The sequence below is a fragment of the Crassostrea angulata genome, chromosome 8, assembly GCF_025612915.1.
Source record: "Crassostrea angulata isolate pt1a10 chromosome 8, ASM2561291v2, whole genome shotgun sequence".
Lineage (NCBI taxonomy): Eukaryota > Metazoa > Mollusca > Bivalvia > Ostreida > Ostreidae > Magallana > Magallana angulata.
The window spans coordinates 30,001,103-30,014,626 of NC_069118.1; the positions used below are offsets into that span (position 1 = coordinate 30,001,103).

At 31.3% G+C, this 13,524-nt stretch overlaps 1 protein-coding gene across 1 annotated transcript in view; it reads right to left on the reverse strand.

The window, feature by feature from the left end:
* LOC128157927 (plexin-A4-like) overlaps positions 1 to 13,524 on the reverse strand; it is a 90,679-nt gene that overhangs the window by 28,872 nt on the left and 48,283 nt on the right. Inside the window, exons 12-17 of the mRNA XM_052820599.1 lie at positions 12,086 to 12,179; positions 5,205 to 5,374; positions 4,341 to 4,474; positions 2,777 to 2,897; positions 601 to 761; positions 228 to 413 (exon numbers count right to left, since the gene is read on the reverse strand). Of these exons, the coding sequence (XP_052676559.1) occupies positions 228 to 413; positions 601 to 761; positions 2,777 to 2,897; positions 4,341 to 4,474; positions 5,205 to 5,374; positions 12,086 to 12,179 (866 nt within the window). The remainder of the gene's footprint in view (positions 1 to 227; positions 414 to 600; positions 762 to 2,776; positions 2,898 to 4,340; positions 4,475 to 5,204; positions 5,375 to 12,085; positions 12,180 to 13,524) is intronic.

Here is a 13,524-nt window from a genome sequence, read left to right on the forward strand (position 1 = left end):
TTAAAACAAGAGTGACAGCTAGAGTGTCCAATTTAAATCTCATATAGTGATTGTTACTTTTTATGAAGCAGGCATTTACTGAGTTTTGATCTAAGATTGGACAATGAAATAACATATTTTATGACAAATAATTAACTGGATAATTAGTTTTAAATGAAAATATTCCACACAACTTGACAACAAACTTACTTATCGCTGTTCAGTTCTTTCAAATTTTAAATATGTACCTGCTGATTGATTTCAGCTCTGCAGGCTCAGTTGCTTTAATGACTGGGTCTGGTAGATATTCAAACTGGAGGCTACTATCCACTTCTGTATTGGTGTCAAAGGTAACATTCACTTTATACTTCCCTACGTCCACTGCCATTTTTGGTTTACAGGTTATGTCCCCTCTACCTGGCAATCCTTTGATTCTGCAGATGACATATGTTCACTGCATATATATTTTCAATCATTTAAATTTATACAATGTGAAAATATAAACTTTTTTGAAATTACAAGATATATCCCCTGTCCTTCTCTTCATACTAGGTCCAACTACTGGATTTAAGAACACAGAAAGTGAAGTAAATTGATCAAATTATTTAAGTGCACACTTACATGGTACATCCTATAGGTAATTGTGGTTTGTTTTTGTCTACATTGATCAACTCCACTGCATACTTCATATTGCCAATGTTTAGATTGGTTCCACTTAAATGAATGGTCCTTCCTCCAGACAAGATACCTTGTTTTGGTTTGATATCTGTTATCTTTGGAACCTATAATGACCAATCAGAACACAGACTGACATACAGTAAAACTTTGATATCTCAAACTAGATGGGACTGTTTAACAAGAGGCCCATGGGCCACATCGCTCACCTGAGGAAAAATAGGTATCAATGATAAAATCAGCTTACTGAAGTCATAATACAAACTATCTGGACAATGTACAATAATACATATAGATCATGTATAAGTAAAATCCATTTCCCCCTGGATATTCTTATGTTTATAATCATTAGTCCCTTTTCTAACAGGATGATTTTATAGTCATATCACATGTTGAGTATTGCAGTTCTCAAAAAGATCCTTAACAATTGTTTATACATGGGATATAAACCTACATCAAACTCTGAACCTTCTTGTGAGGCCGAAGAATTGTCGTGGGGCCAGTCTTAACAATTATAAAGAATCATCTGGCTAATTAGTTTCAGAAAGAAGATTTTTAAAGATTTACTCTACATATTCCTATGTAAAGCTTTGACCACCCCCATTGTGGCCCCTCCCTACATCCGGGGTGTCATTATTTCACAACTTTGAATCTAAACTACCTGAGGATACTTCTACACAAGTTTCAGCTTTCCTGGCTGATTAGTTTTTGAGAAGAAGATTTTTAAAGATTTACTCTATATGTTCCTATGTAAAACTTTAACACCCCCCCCCCCAATGTGGCCCCACCCAACCCCCGGGGATCATGATTTTCACAACTTTGAATTTACACTATCTGAGGATGCTTCCACACAAGTTTCAGCTTTCCTGGATAATTAGTTTCTGAGAAGAAGATTTTTAAAGATTTACTCTAAAAATTCCTATGTAAAACTTCAACCCCCCCCTCCTCATTGTGGCCCCACCCTACCCCCGGGGGATATGATTTTCACAATTTTGAATATATACTATCTGAGGATGCTTCCACACAAGTTTCAGCTTTCCTGGCTGATTAGTTTTTGAGAAAAAGGTTTTTAAAGATTTACTCTATATATTCCTATGTTAAACTTTGACTCCCCATTTTGAATTCTTCTTTTTTTTTTTTACTGTGCAATCCTGTTGCTACTTTTATCAAGAAACATTCGCATTTCGTAGTAAATCCCTTGTTAAACCAAGTTAAGTGAAAAATCAACCAACATTTCAAAAAAGTGTACCTTTGAATTTAGACTGTTTGTAAATGTGATATAAAGATAATTTAGAAAAGGCCAATTTGATTGAAAACTCTTAATTTATTCATAATTTGAATAAATTCCTTTTAGTTTTATATCATAAAGTACAGAAAGAACTATATATTATATTAGTCAAATTTGGCCCCAATAATTCGCTATTTTTAAAGTGATTCAGGTACATTAATTTGTTGTGTTATTTTATAAAAGAGTTGACATAAAATATGTTTTTTGCCTATTTATTTGATTGTTATGCACTCACTGGCAGTATATGACGTCAGAAGTGACGCAACTTTCATAATTCAATCAAAATCAGTCAAAAATTGACATTTTTCTTATCTTTTTTCGAATGGGAAATATAGAGCTCCTCTTTGAACAAGAACGAACTTTTTGTCAATTATAAATACTGGGGAGATACGTCTTTGTTGAAAATATTATGTTTGTTCAAGCAGTCGCTCAATGTTTCCTTAAAGAAAAACTGCTTCAAAACAAGCCGTTTTATGCTAAAAATGAGAAAATGGCGGGAAAAGGTAAACTTTATGATGTCATATTTTTAAATTGTGGGCACTAAAATCAAAATGAAAATTATGAAAAAACTTCAAATGTATATTTGTACAAATGAAATAAAGAATTACAGTAAAATGACAATGTTCATTTTAGGGGGCCATTTTAGGCTCAAACCGTATATAGTCCTTTTGACCAAATTAACATCCTTATCAATAAATTCTACAAAATTTATTTGTTGGCCTTCCTATTATAACAATCAGCAAACAATTCATACATGTAGCTATTTTTCTTAATTTTTTTTACTTGGTCATTGAACCATTTGCCTGTTTTAAACAGAAATTGAATATTTATTACCTTGTAAGTAAACTGAATGTCTTCTGACGAGTTCATGCCATCCACCATCACAACCACCTGTCCACTTTCCTCAGACTTCTCCGTGGAAGCAAAAGATTTGCTTAGTGTGATGCATCTCATCCTGCCATAGATACATGTGATATATTGATAACTAGGTGTTCATCTCTGTTTACTGTAGAATGTGATAATTTCATGAGGGCCATTTTTCATGAATTACGGGTTTTTTGCTAATTTGTGGGGATGTAATTTCGCTGATGCATTAGTTTTCAGTTTCAGTGGAAAACTAAATCTTTTATGATTAGTAATCTTCAGCACTTTGTAAATTTGTGGGTGAGGACTATACCCATGAATTCTAATGATTTCACTGTACTTGAAGTAACTGTATAACTTGATCATCTGTTTTTGCTTTTTTATATATATTTTATGCTGTGTTGTATAAATTTCATCAACGAAATAACTAAATATTTTGTTGTGCTGCTTTATATATTTTTTATAAAGTGTAGTTTAAAACAATATATTTATATTTGCAAATATGTTTCCTTATATGAACCTAAAGAATAGCAAAAACCTTCAATTCAGTATAAACTTTTTTCATGACGTCACAATGATCATGACACATGCTTATCGCATGGATTGTTGTAAACCTAAAATCTGGGTAATTTTAACAATTCTGTTAATTAAAAATTTCAATTTGCCTTTTTTAATTGTAAATAAAGGTAATAAACAGCAATGTAAAAAAGTTCACAAATATGAACTTGGTTGGTACATGATCAAATCTTCTCTTCAGGCTTCAAAGGATTTAATCACGTAACCAACCAGGTTCATATCATGGTGAACTTTTTAACTTGCTATTTATTTCTTAAATCACTGGAGCATTTGACAAAGACATCATTGTTTATGACGATTGATCCATATCCATGATGGATGGATCCAAATATGTATTGTGCGGATACTTCCATTTAACAATCCAGACATGAGTTACAAAAATTGTATACAATGCTTTTCACTTTGATAGCATGTATGAATCACCATGGGAAGTTGTATGAACAAAAATAAAGTACTAAACAACCCAACAAAACAAACAATACCTACAACAATATTTTTTCACAATCCTATCATATTGTATCATGTATCTATCCTTTCCTATCGTGTATCAATCCTATCATATCGTGTGTGCATACTGTTTTATCTTGCGTTAATCCTATCTGAATTGGTGTGTGTTACCAATGAAAGCCACTAACATTGATAATTCCACATTAATATGTAAATTTATTTCAAAGTTACAAGTCATTCCTGTCGCACTGTATATTTTATCCATAAAAAAAAGTAAAATTCTTTTCAGCATTCTATAATGATATTACATGTAATTGCTTAATTTTTTTTAGATCAAAATAGAAAAATATTACATGTAAATCATTTCTGTAAGAAGTGAAATTGAAAAATAATGTAAACTATCAAAGTTCTTCAGAATAAAGTAGCATATATACCGGTATATTTAATATATTAAACTTTATATATTAACTAATTTCTGACTTTGGTGATTTCTGCATGGTATTTCACATACTTCCGATCCACAAATGTAACATTTTTACATTGCACCCCAGCGATCGTAACTGTTACAGTTGACTTAATTCCAAAGTTGAATCCCTCTATAGTGACCTCTGTCCCTCCTTCTGGAGGACCATCTGTTGGAGAAATCTGAAATAAAGCAAACATATTTCACTTCATAAAATCAATAAAGCACATTGAAAATGCAGGAACTATGGTAAGTTTTCTTAATATAACCTTGAAATTTAGTATCAATCACAGCAATTGATACTTATAGCTATACCGGTAGCTATAAATGACTAAAATATTGGAAATTTTTAATTTCATAATTTTTTTTTAAGTAATGGGCATAAATTCGAGCATTTGAACCAAATTTTAGAATTATGCCAAGAGTCTTCCAACTTTATCATTAAGATTCTGCAAATTTCAAAATATTTAACAGCTGGTAAAGGTAATTTTCGAAGATGAATCCAAGGCTACAGTCCCTGAAACGTTCTTCTTTCCCACTTGAACAGTGAGTTAACGGTGAGCGCACTCTGGGTGAACGATGAGGGCACGCTGAACAGAATTTGGTGAACGCTTATGAATGGTGAATGATATGTGAACACTATGTAAACGCAAGATAAACGATTTTTTTGAAGTGCCTCTGGAGTTATTCAACATTGTGTTTCATCAGTAATCAGGAAAAAATAAAAAATAAACTACATGTATGATTGTTACCAGCCTAAATATAAAATTATCTGACTGAACGATAAGTGAACACTGAACAAACGCTGAGCATAAGGTGAAGGTTTTGTGAAAGGTGAAGGTGAACAGAGAAGCAAACACACTAAGATCAATATGATTCCATTTTTAGTAAAAAGTTAAGAAAAATCCTCACTTTGGTAACTATAGGTCCACCACAGGTGTCTGCCTGGCTGCACTGGTTATTATCTACATCCACACAGCCTGTATTTTGGCACCACTGACACTCGTATCCCTTGGATTGATTCAGGAAGTGGCAGGTGCTACAGTCCTCTCGGTATGAAGAAAGTGACTCACATTTGTATGCTACAAAACAGGCGGTAGAAATTCTACAGCTATTTGCAATGACATAATTATATGAAAAATTTCAAAAATGTTAAATCTATTTTTCAAATTACCATAATGTTATCAAAGCATGGTTGAAACAGGCTATTTTATTACCTTAAAACATAGGTAATCACAGATTACAAAGCTCACCGAGACAAGGCATCACCTTTATGAGACCACCTTTATCATATTATATGAAAATCAAAGTTGATGATTGTGGATACTGTAGTGTGGTTTGACACAATATTGTATATCATATGTTTAAAAAATTGTTTGATAATCATATGTTAATTCACACAGTATTGTAAGATACAATATAACTCAAAACAGTATTATATTAAAATATGATATTGCATCCTTTGATACTATACACTATTTTGTCATATAATATATCATATGATACAATATTTTACATCATTATATAATGAAACAATATGATATTGTTAATTGAGATAATGTCTCAATATATGTTATTGTATCATAAAATATGATACAGTGTTGTATTGTAATTGATCACACAGTAGAGCACATAACATAATATAATATCATATTATACAACATAATATAAAATAATGCACCACAATACTGTAATATATGATAGTATATTGTACGATATAGTATTACATCATGTTAATATATGATATCATATGACATGATATTGTATCATATATCATATGAAATAAAAAATTGTATCCTATGACAATAAAATATCACGATATTCCATCATGTAAAATACATAGAATAATATTGTATCATATGATACAATGTAATTTGATACAACATTGTATTATATGATATGATACAATGTCATGAGATAAAATTAAATATTTATATTATTATAATGCAATATCATATAATATAATATTGTATTATAATACACAATTACATTATATATAACAATATCATATCATAAAATACAAAAAGCTTGATATACTACATGTATCATATAATTTTTTTTTTACAATATAATACTATATGATGTAATATTGTATCACATAATACATAGTGTGTCATACAATACTGTATTATAGAAATCATGTTAACATATCATCATCTATCAAGCAAGTTTGAGTAAGGAAGGAGTTTTTTTTAGCATCCGTGCTAATGAAGACCAGGTGCTGTATCTGAAGCTACATCTGCTATTCCTTTATATTTTAGTTAAATCAACCATGCAAGTATGATATGTAGTATTATCTATTAAACATGTGACCTGTTTTAAAACAAAGGTTATCACAGGTTACAAAGCTCACCGAGACGAGGCATGACCCTAATGAGGCATCACCTTTATGAGACCACCTTTATCATTATATGAACCTCACAATTTATGATCTTGGATATCTATGGATTCTGTTTTAACACAAAATCATATATCATCTGTTAAAAATTGTATGATAATCATATATTCATATAATATTCAATACAATAATATAAAATTAAATATTGCATCCTATCATACTTACAATATATATCATATAATACAATAAAATACTGTAATAAACAATGATGATATTGTAACCTATGAAATGACATTGTATTGTGTTAAACCTTATTGTATTTGATCACATAATACATGTACAACATCATTATATATAATACATTGTTATACTTTCATGTTAAATACTGAAATCTGATTGGTTAAGACGCAGTTAATAATATTTACTATTACCCTCAGCGTTAGCAACGCACTTGGCAACGGGTAACATTAAAAAATGTTACATGCGCGAAAATTATACGCGTACGGTTCGCTGTAGAATTCACGTTATTCCTATATAAAAGCAGTAAAATTTTCTTAAAAATTTTAAAAAAGACATTCAGTATAACAAAATAAATAGTGCCTGTTTGGGAGGATAACAGTTGAAATTGACACCCCTCGAAAACCATCGTCAACCTCCACTTCGCGTCGGTTGACAATGGTTTTCTCGGGGTGTCAATTTCAACTGTTACCCTCCCAAACAGGCACTATTTATATAATATCGTATGATACGATAATATAAAATATTAAAATATCATATAATACAATTTCACGAGATATAATTGTATATTACAGAAACCAAAATCATATTATACAATATTAAACAATAGTGTTTCATATCATACACTACTTTATCAGAGGAATCATGTTATATCATTTAACAACAGCCACATCTTTCTACCAAGAAGGTTTAAGTGAGGTAGGAGATTTCTTTAGCATCCTTGATAATGGAGATCAGGCTCTGCATCTAAACAACCTCTGCATTTCATTCATTATAATATAGTTAAATCAACTATGCAAAAAAAACTAAACCTCATCCAGCATCCGAAACCTATGGCTCAGATTCAGCATTCAAGCCTGTCAGGTGCATCAGTATACATAAGACGCATCTCCATGCAAGTTTGGTGAAGTTCAGACCAGTAATAACTAAGATATCATCATAAGAGGGCACTAGCAATTAAAACTTTAACCTGCTCCAGCATCCGCAACCTATTGTTCAGATTCAACATCCATGCCTGTCAGGTGCATCTGTATCATAAGACACACCATCCATTCAAATTTGGTGAAGTTAGGACCTGTAATAACTAATATATATTTTTTAGCATCCTTAATAATGGAAATCAAGCTCTGCATCTTAAGCTTCCTCTGTGATTCATTCATATTACAGTTTAATCAACTATGCAAGTTTGAAATAGTACTATTATCTATTAAACATGTGACCTGTTCCAAAAAACTTAACCATATCCAGCATCTGGAACCTCAGACTCAGCATTCAAGCCTGTCAGGTGCATCAGTATCATAAGACGCACCATCCATGGAAGTCTGGTGTAGTTAGGACAAGTAATAACTAAGATATCATCATCAGAGGGCACCAGTAATTAAAACCTAAACCTCCTCCAGCATCCGCAACCTATGGCTCAGATTCAGCATCCATGCCTGTTCTGTGCATCTGTATCATAAGTTTGGTAAAGTTAGGACTCGAATAACTATGATATATTTTTTTAGCATACTTGATAATGGAGATCAAGCTCTGCATCTGAGGCTTCCTCTGCGATTCATTCATATTATATTAAATCAACTATGCATGTTTAAAATAGTACTATTATCTATGTAAAATGTGACCTGTTAAAAAAAACTTAACCTTATCCAGCATCCATAACCTATGGCTCAGACTCAGCATTCAAGCCTGTCTGGTGCATCAGTATCATAAGACACACCATCCATGCAAGTTTGGTGAAGTACGGACCAGCAGTAACTTAGATATTGCTATCAAAGGGCACCTGCAACAAAAACTTTAACCTGCTCGTAAAACCTTAACCTCCTCCAGCATCCGAAACCTATGGCTCAGATTCAGCATTCAAGCCTGTCAGGTGCATCAGTATAATAAGACGCACCATCCACACAAGTTTGATAAAGTTTGGACCAGTAGTAACTAAGATATAATCATCAGAGGACACCTGTTCAAAAAACTTTAACCAGCTCCAAAAACCTTAACCTCCTCCAGCATCCGAAACCTTTGGCTCAGATTCAGCATTCAGGCTGTCAGGTGCATCAGTATCATAAGACGCACCAACCATGCAAGTTTGGTGAAGTAAGGACCAGTAGTATAATTCCCGCAACGTTATTTTTTAAAAGATAAACGATAGGATAGGATTCACGCACGATATGATAGGATTGATACACGATAGGAAAGGATGAACGATGTTCATGATAAACGTATGACTGCGTTTAACGATCTACGAGATTTGAGAAAGATATCAATCAAGATATTTGAATCAAGATATACATGACATTTCCTGTTATCAACAAATGCCCCTTTGTTATAATCGCTGCATCATTTATATAATGTATTAAAATGACCAGTTAAATTTTTTTTAACAAATATAATGAGCTGAAATGATCAATTATTTGTATTGTTAACATTGTTTTCAATAATGAACAACCCAGCCGATCGCCGCGCATTTTAGCCCGAGAGCAAATACTAGTATCACGGAAATAGCGGACTCAATGAAAATACAACTCTTGCTCAAAATAAATATAAAATCTTTCAAAAAAAACCATTTATTTCTGTATAAAAAATGAGGCATTAAAAAAAGATTATATTGCCCACACGTTAAAAAAAATCCGCGTAAAAATTGTTGACATTGCTTTCATTACCGCACACCCTAGCCTATCGCCGGGAACATTTTAGCCCGAGATCAAATATCACACGGAAAATTAATAGCGGGTTCAATTAAATTAATAATTTTGTTTTAAGTAAATATTACTTATATAATAATTACTTTTGTTCCTATAAACAATAATGCGTGCAAAACGAATTATGTTACACACAAGTTAATGTTTACACAGGTTTACAGTCCGTGTACGATTTAATATATTCCATATACAGGAAAATATGTTACCTTGTTCCTTAGAACTTAGTTTACAATCATTTTTCACTTCCATTGCTTACAGATATGATTTACATGTACTACTGGTTAATTTGATCTAAAGAATTGAGAATTCAGGATAGAACGCTGGAGAGGAATTTACATTTTTTGTTCGATAAATGTCCGTATACGGCGCACTGATTCACTCGTAACTTTGAAATGACTGTACTTGCTTATATACAGGCATAAAACGATTAACACGATAGGATAAACGGAAAAACTGTTAAAATTAAACGATAATCCTGATAGGATTAACGCACGATAGGATAGGATTAACACATGATAGAACAGTAAACACGCACGATACGATAGGATAGGATTGTAAAGAATAACGTTGCGGGTACTGTAATAGCTAAGATATCATCACCAGAGGGCACCTGCAACAAAAACTTTAACCAGCTCTTAAAACTTTAACCACGTCCAGCATCCGAAACCTATAGCTCAGATTCAGCATTCAAGCCTGTCTGGTGCATCAGTATTATAAGACACACCATCCATGCAAGTTTGGTGAAGTTAGGACTAGGAGTAACTTAGATATTGCTCCAAAAACATTAAAGTCCTTCAACATCTGAAAATTAGGAGCCAAATTCAGCATCCAAGTCTTTCAAGTCCAATAGTAGGTCCAGATGCATCATCCATGCAAGTTTGGTGAAGATAGGACAAGTAATAGCTTAGATACAGGACCTGCAACAAAAACTTTAACCAGGTCCGGACGCCGACGCCGGGGATATAGCATAAGCTCACCTCGGTGAAGATAGAACAAGTGATAGCTTAGATACAGGACATGCAACAAAAACTTTAACCATGTCCGGACGCCGACGCCAGGGTAGAGCATAAGCTCCCCTTGACTTCGTCTCGGTGAGCTAAAAAGTAGACTTCCTCCAGCATCTGATACTTATGGCTTGGATTCAGCATCCTTGCCTGTGGAGTGCACCAGAATCACAAGATGCATCATCTATTCAAATTTGATAAAGACTGAACCAATAATAACTAAGACTTGTCTACCAAAGGGCACCTGCTCTTAAAACTTAAAACTTTAAACAGCTAAAACCCATAAATGCACAATCCATGCCTGGCAGCTAGTTGAGTGAAGTTAGAACCAGTAAAAGGGCACCTGCACCAAACACTTCAACCTGCTCCCAAAACCTTAACCTCCTCCAGTATCTGAAATTCATGGCCCAGATTCAGCATCCAAGTCTTTCAAGTCCATTTTAAGTAGGTCCAAGTGCATCATCCATGCAAGTTTGGTGAAGATAGGACAAGTTATAACATAGATACAGGACCTGCAACAAAAATCTTAACCAGGTCCGGACGCCGACGCCGACGCCAGAGGTATAGCTTAAGTTCCCCCTGACTTTGTATCAGTATAAAGCGAAATATTAATTTGTATCATTTAGAGTGGTGCCTTAAGTCACAACAAAAATAGCTTAAAAGACAGTGTTACATTTTAATTTTAGGCAATTTATTTCATTGGTAATTGCTATGCTTTCTACACTAAATAACTGTACAGAAAAATAAATCATAAGGAATGAAATCATTAGATACTAAATTTATAAACAAATAAACTTGAAAGTTTATGCTTTTTTAGTTAAATATTTTGCTGTTAAAAATAGCCTATGAGTAAAATATTAGGTAGCCTTTCAATTAAGGCTCTGATTGATCAAACTGCAAATTTTCATGGTTCTAAAACTTTCTTCTCTGATCCAATTTTTTTAAATTCCATTTTCAACTCTTGATGTTGACAGTACAACCCACATTTATCAATCATAAGTAACGATTGGTTAAATGAATGATCAACGAGATGGAGAAAAAACTTTAATGGGTGGGTTTCTTAATATAAAATGTTTTGTTTACTTTGAATGAGAATTTCATAACTTTATTATTACACAATTGCAATCTTGCTTGCCACTTCGAAAGGATAAGATCTGAAGAAGATTATATATTGAAATTTTTTTAATGTTTTTGTTACATTTGTAATACACTTTATCTCTATGCCATTTATTTTTATTGATTTTTCTTTGTTCACAAGGATATTCAATAGCCATTTATTACAAAATTTGTAACTGCTGGTTTTTTTTAAATAATACTATAAATTAAATCATCTACATATAATAATTAAAGTTCCTTTTTGTTTGCTAAAAAGTGAGACTTGGTTATATTAATATCAAATTTATTAAAGAAATTTGAATGCTAAAAAAAACGTTTGAATATATATGGGCTTTAAATATCCCCTTGTATTACCATTGTATTCAGTATTTGCAAACTGAGTGCTTTTCTCCAATAACTCACCATACAGAGCAACAACTCCATCAAAAACTTCCAAAGAAACATTCCCGCTTGGCCCATATTTGATTTCCACACTTTTGAAGCCTTCCTTCTTCGTCTGTGAACAAAAAAATTCTCAAGATTGCAAATACATTAATTAAAAATGTTTCTAATTGACCAAAATTATGTAGTTGATTTCTCTAAGTGTATTTTGTGAAAATGGACATTTTGAATTTGTGTGTGTGTGTGTGTGTGTCTATATATATATATATATATATATATATATATATATATATATATATATATATATATATATATATATATATATATATATATATATATATATATATATAATGCCTGAATAACTCACATAGCAGAACATTTATTATATGTTAAATCTCATCATTTTTTAAACATAGGTAATCACAGATTACAAAGCTCACCGAGACGAGACATCACCCTTATGAGACTTCACTTTAATGAGACCACCTTTATCATATTAAATGAAAATCATACTTTATGATCTTGGATATTCATGGATTCTGTTTTGACACAATATCGTATATCATCTGTTAAAAAATTGTATGATAATCATATGTTCATACCTTAATCAATACAATAATATAAAATTAAGTATTGCATCCTATCATATTTACAACATATATCATATAATACAATAACATACCATAATAAACAATGATGAGATATGATATTGTAACGTATGATATGACATTGTTTTGTTATACGTTATTGTATTTGATCACATAATACAATATCATAATATATAAAACAATTTAGTATTATATAACAATATCATATTACATAATACATCATAACATTGAAACATATGATATTATATTGTATAATATAGTATGATATTGTATGCCATACTGTATCATTTTTGATACATAATATGATATTGTATCATATGATACAATATAATTTGATACAACATTGTATCATATCAAATGATACAATATTATGTAATAAAGTAAAATATTATATCATACAATATTATATTATACATATTGTATCATATGATACAATAATATATTTTACAATATCATACAATACAATTTCATGTGATAATATATCATATTATAAACCAATATCATATTATACAATATCGTATGATATGATATTATATAATATTATAGTATCATACTATACAATTTCATGTGATATAATTCTATATAACAGAAACTAATATCATATTATACAATATCGTATGATACAATATTATAGAATATACAATATTGTATCATAGGATACAATATTATATTTTGCAATATCTTATGTAATAGTATCATGTGATAAAATAATAAATTCATAATACAATATAATATTATACAATATTGTATCATAATATACAATATTATATATAACGATATCAGGATACAATATCATAACATAAAATATCAAAAAATTGAGACAATATCATATCGTATCATATAACTTTTTAT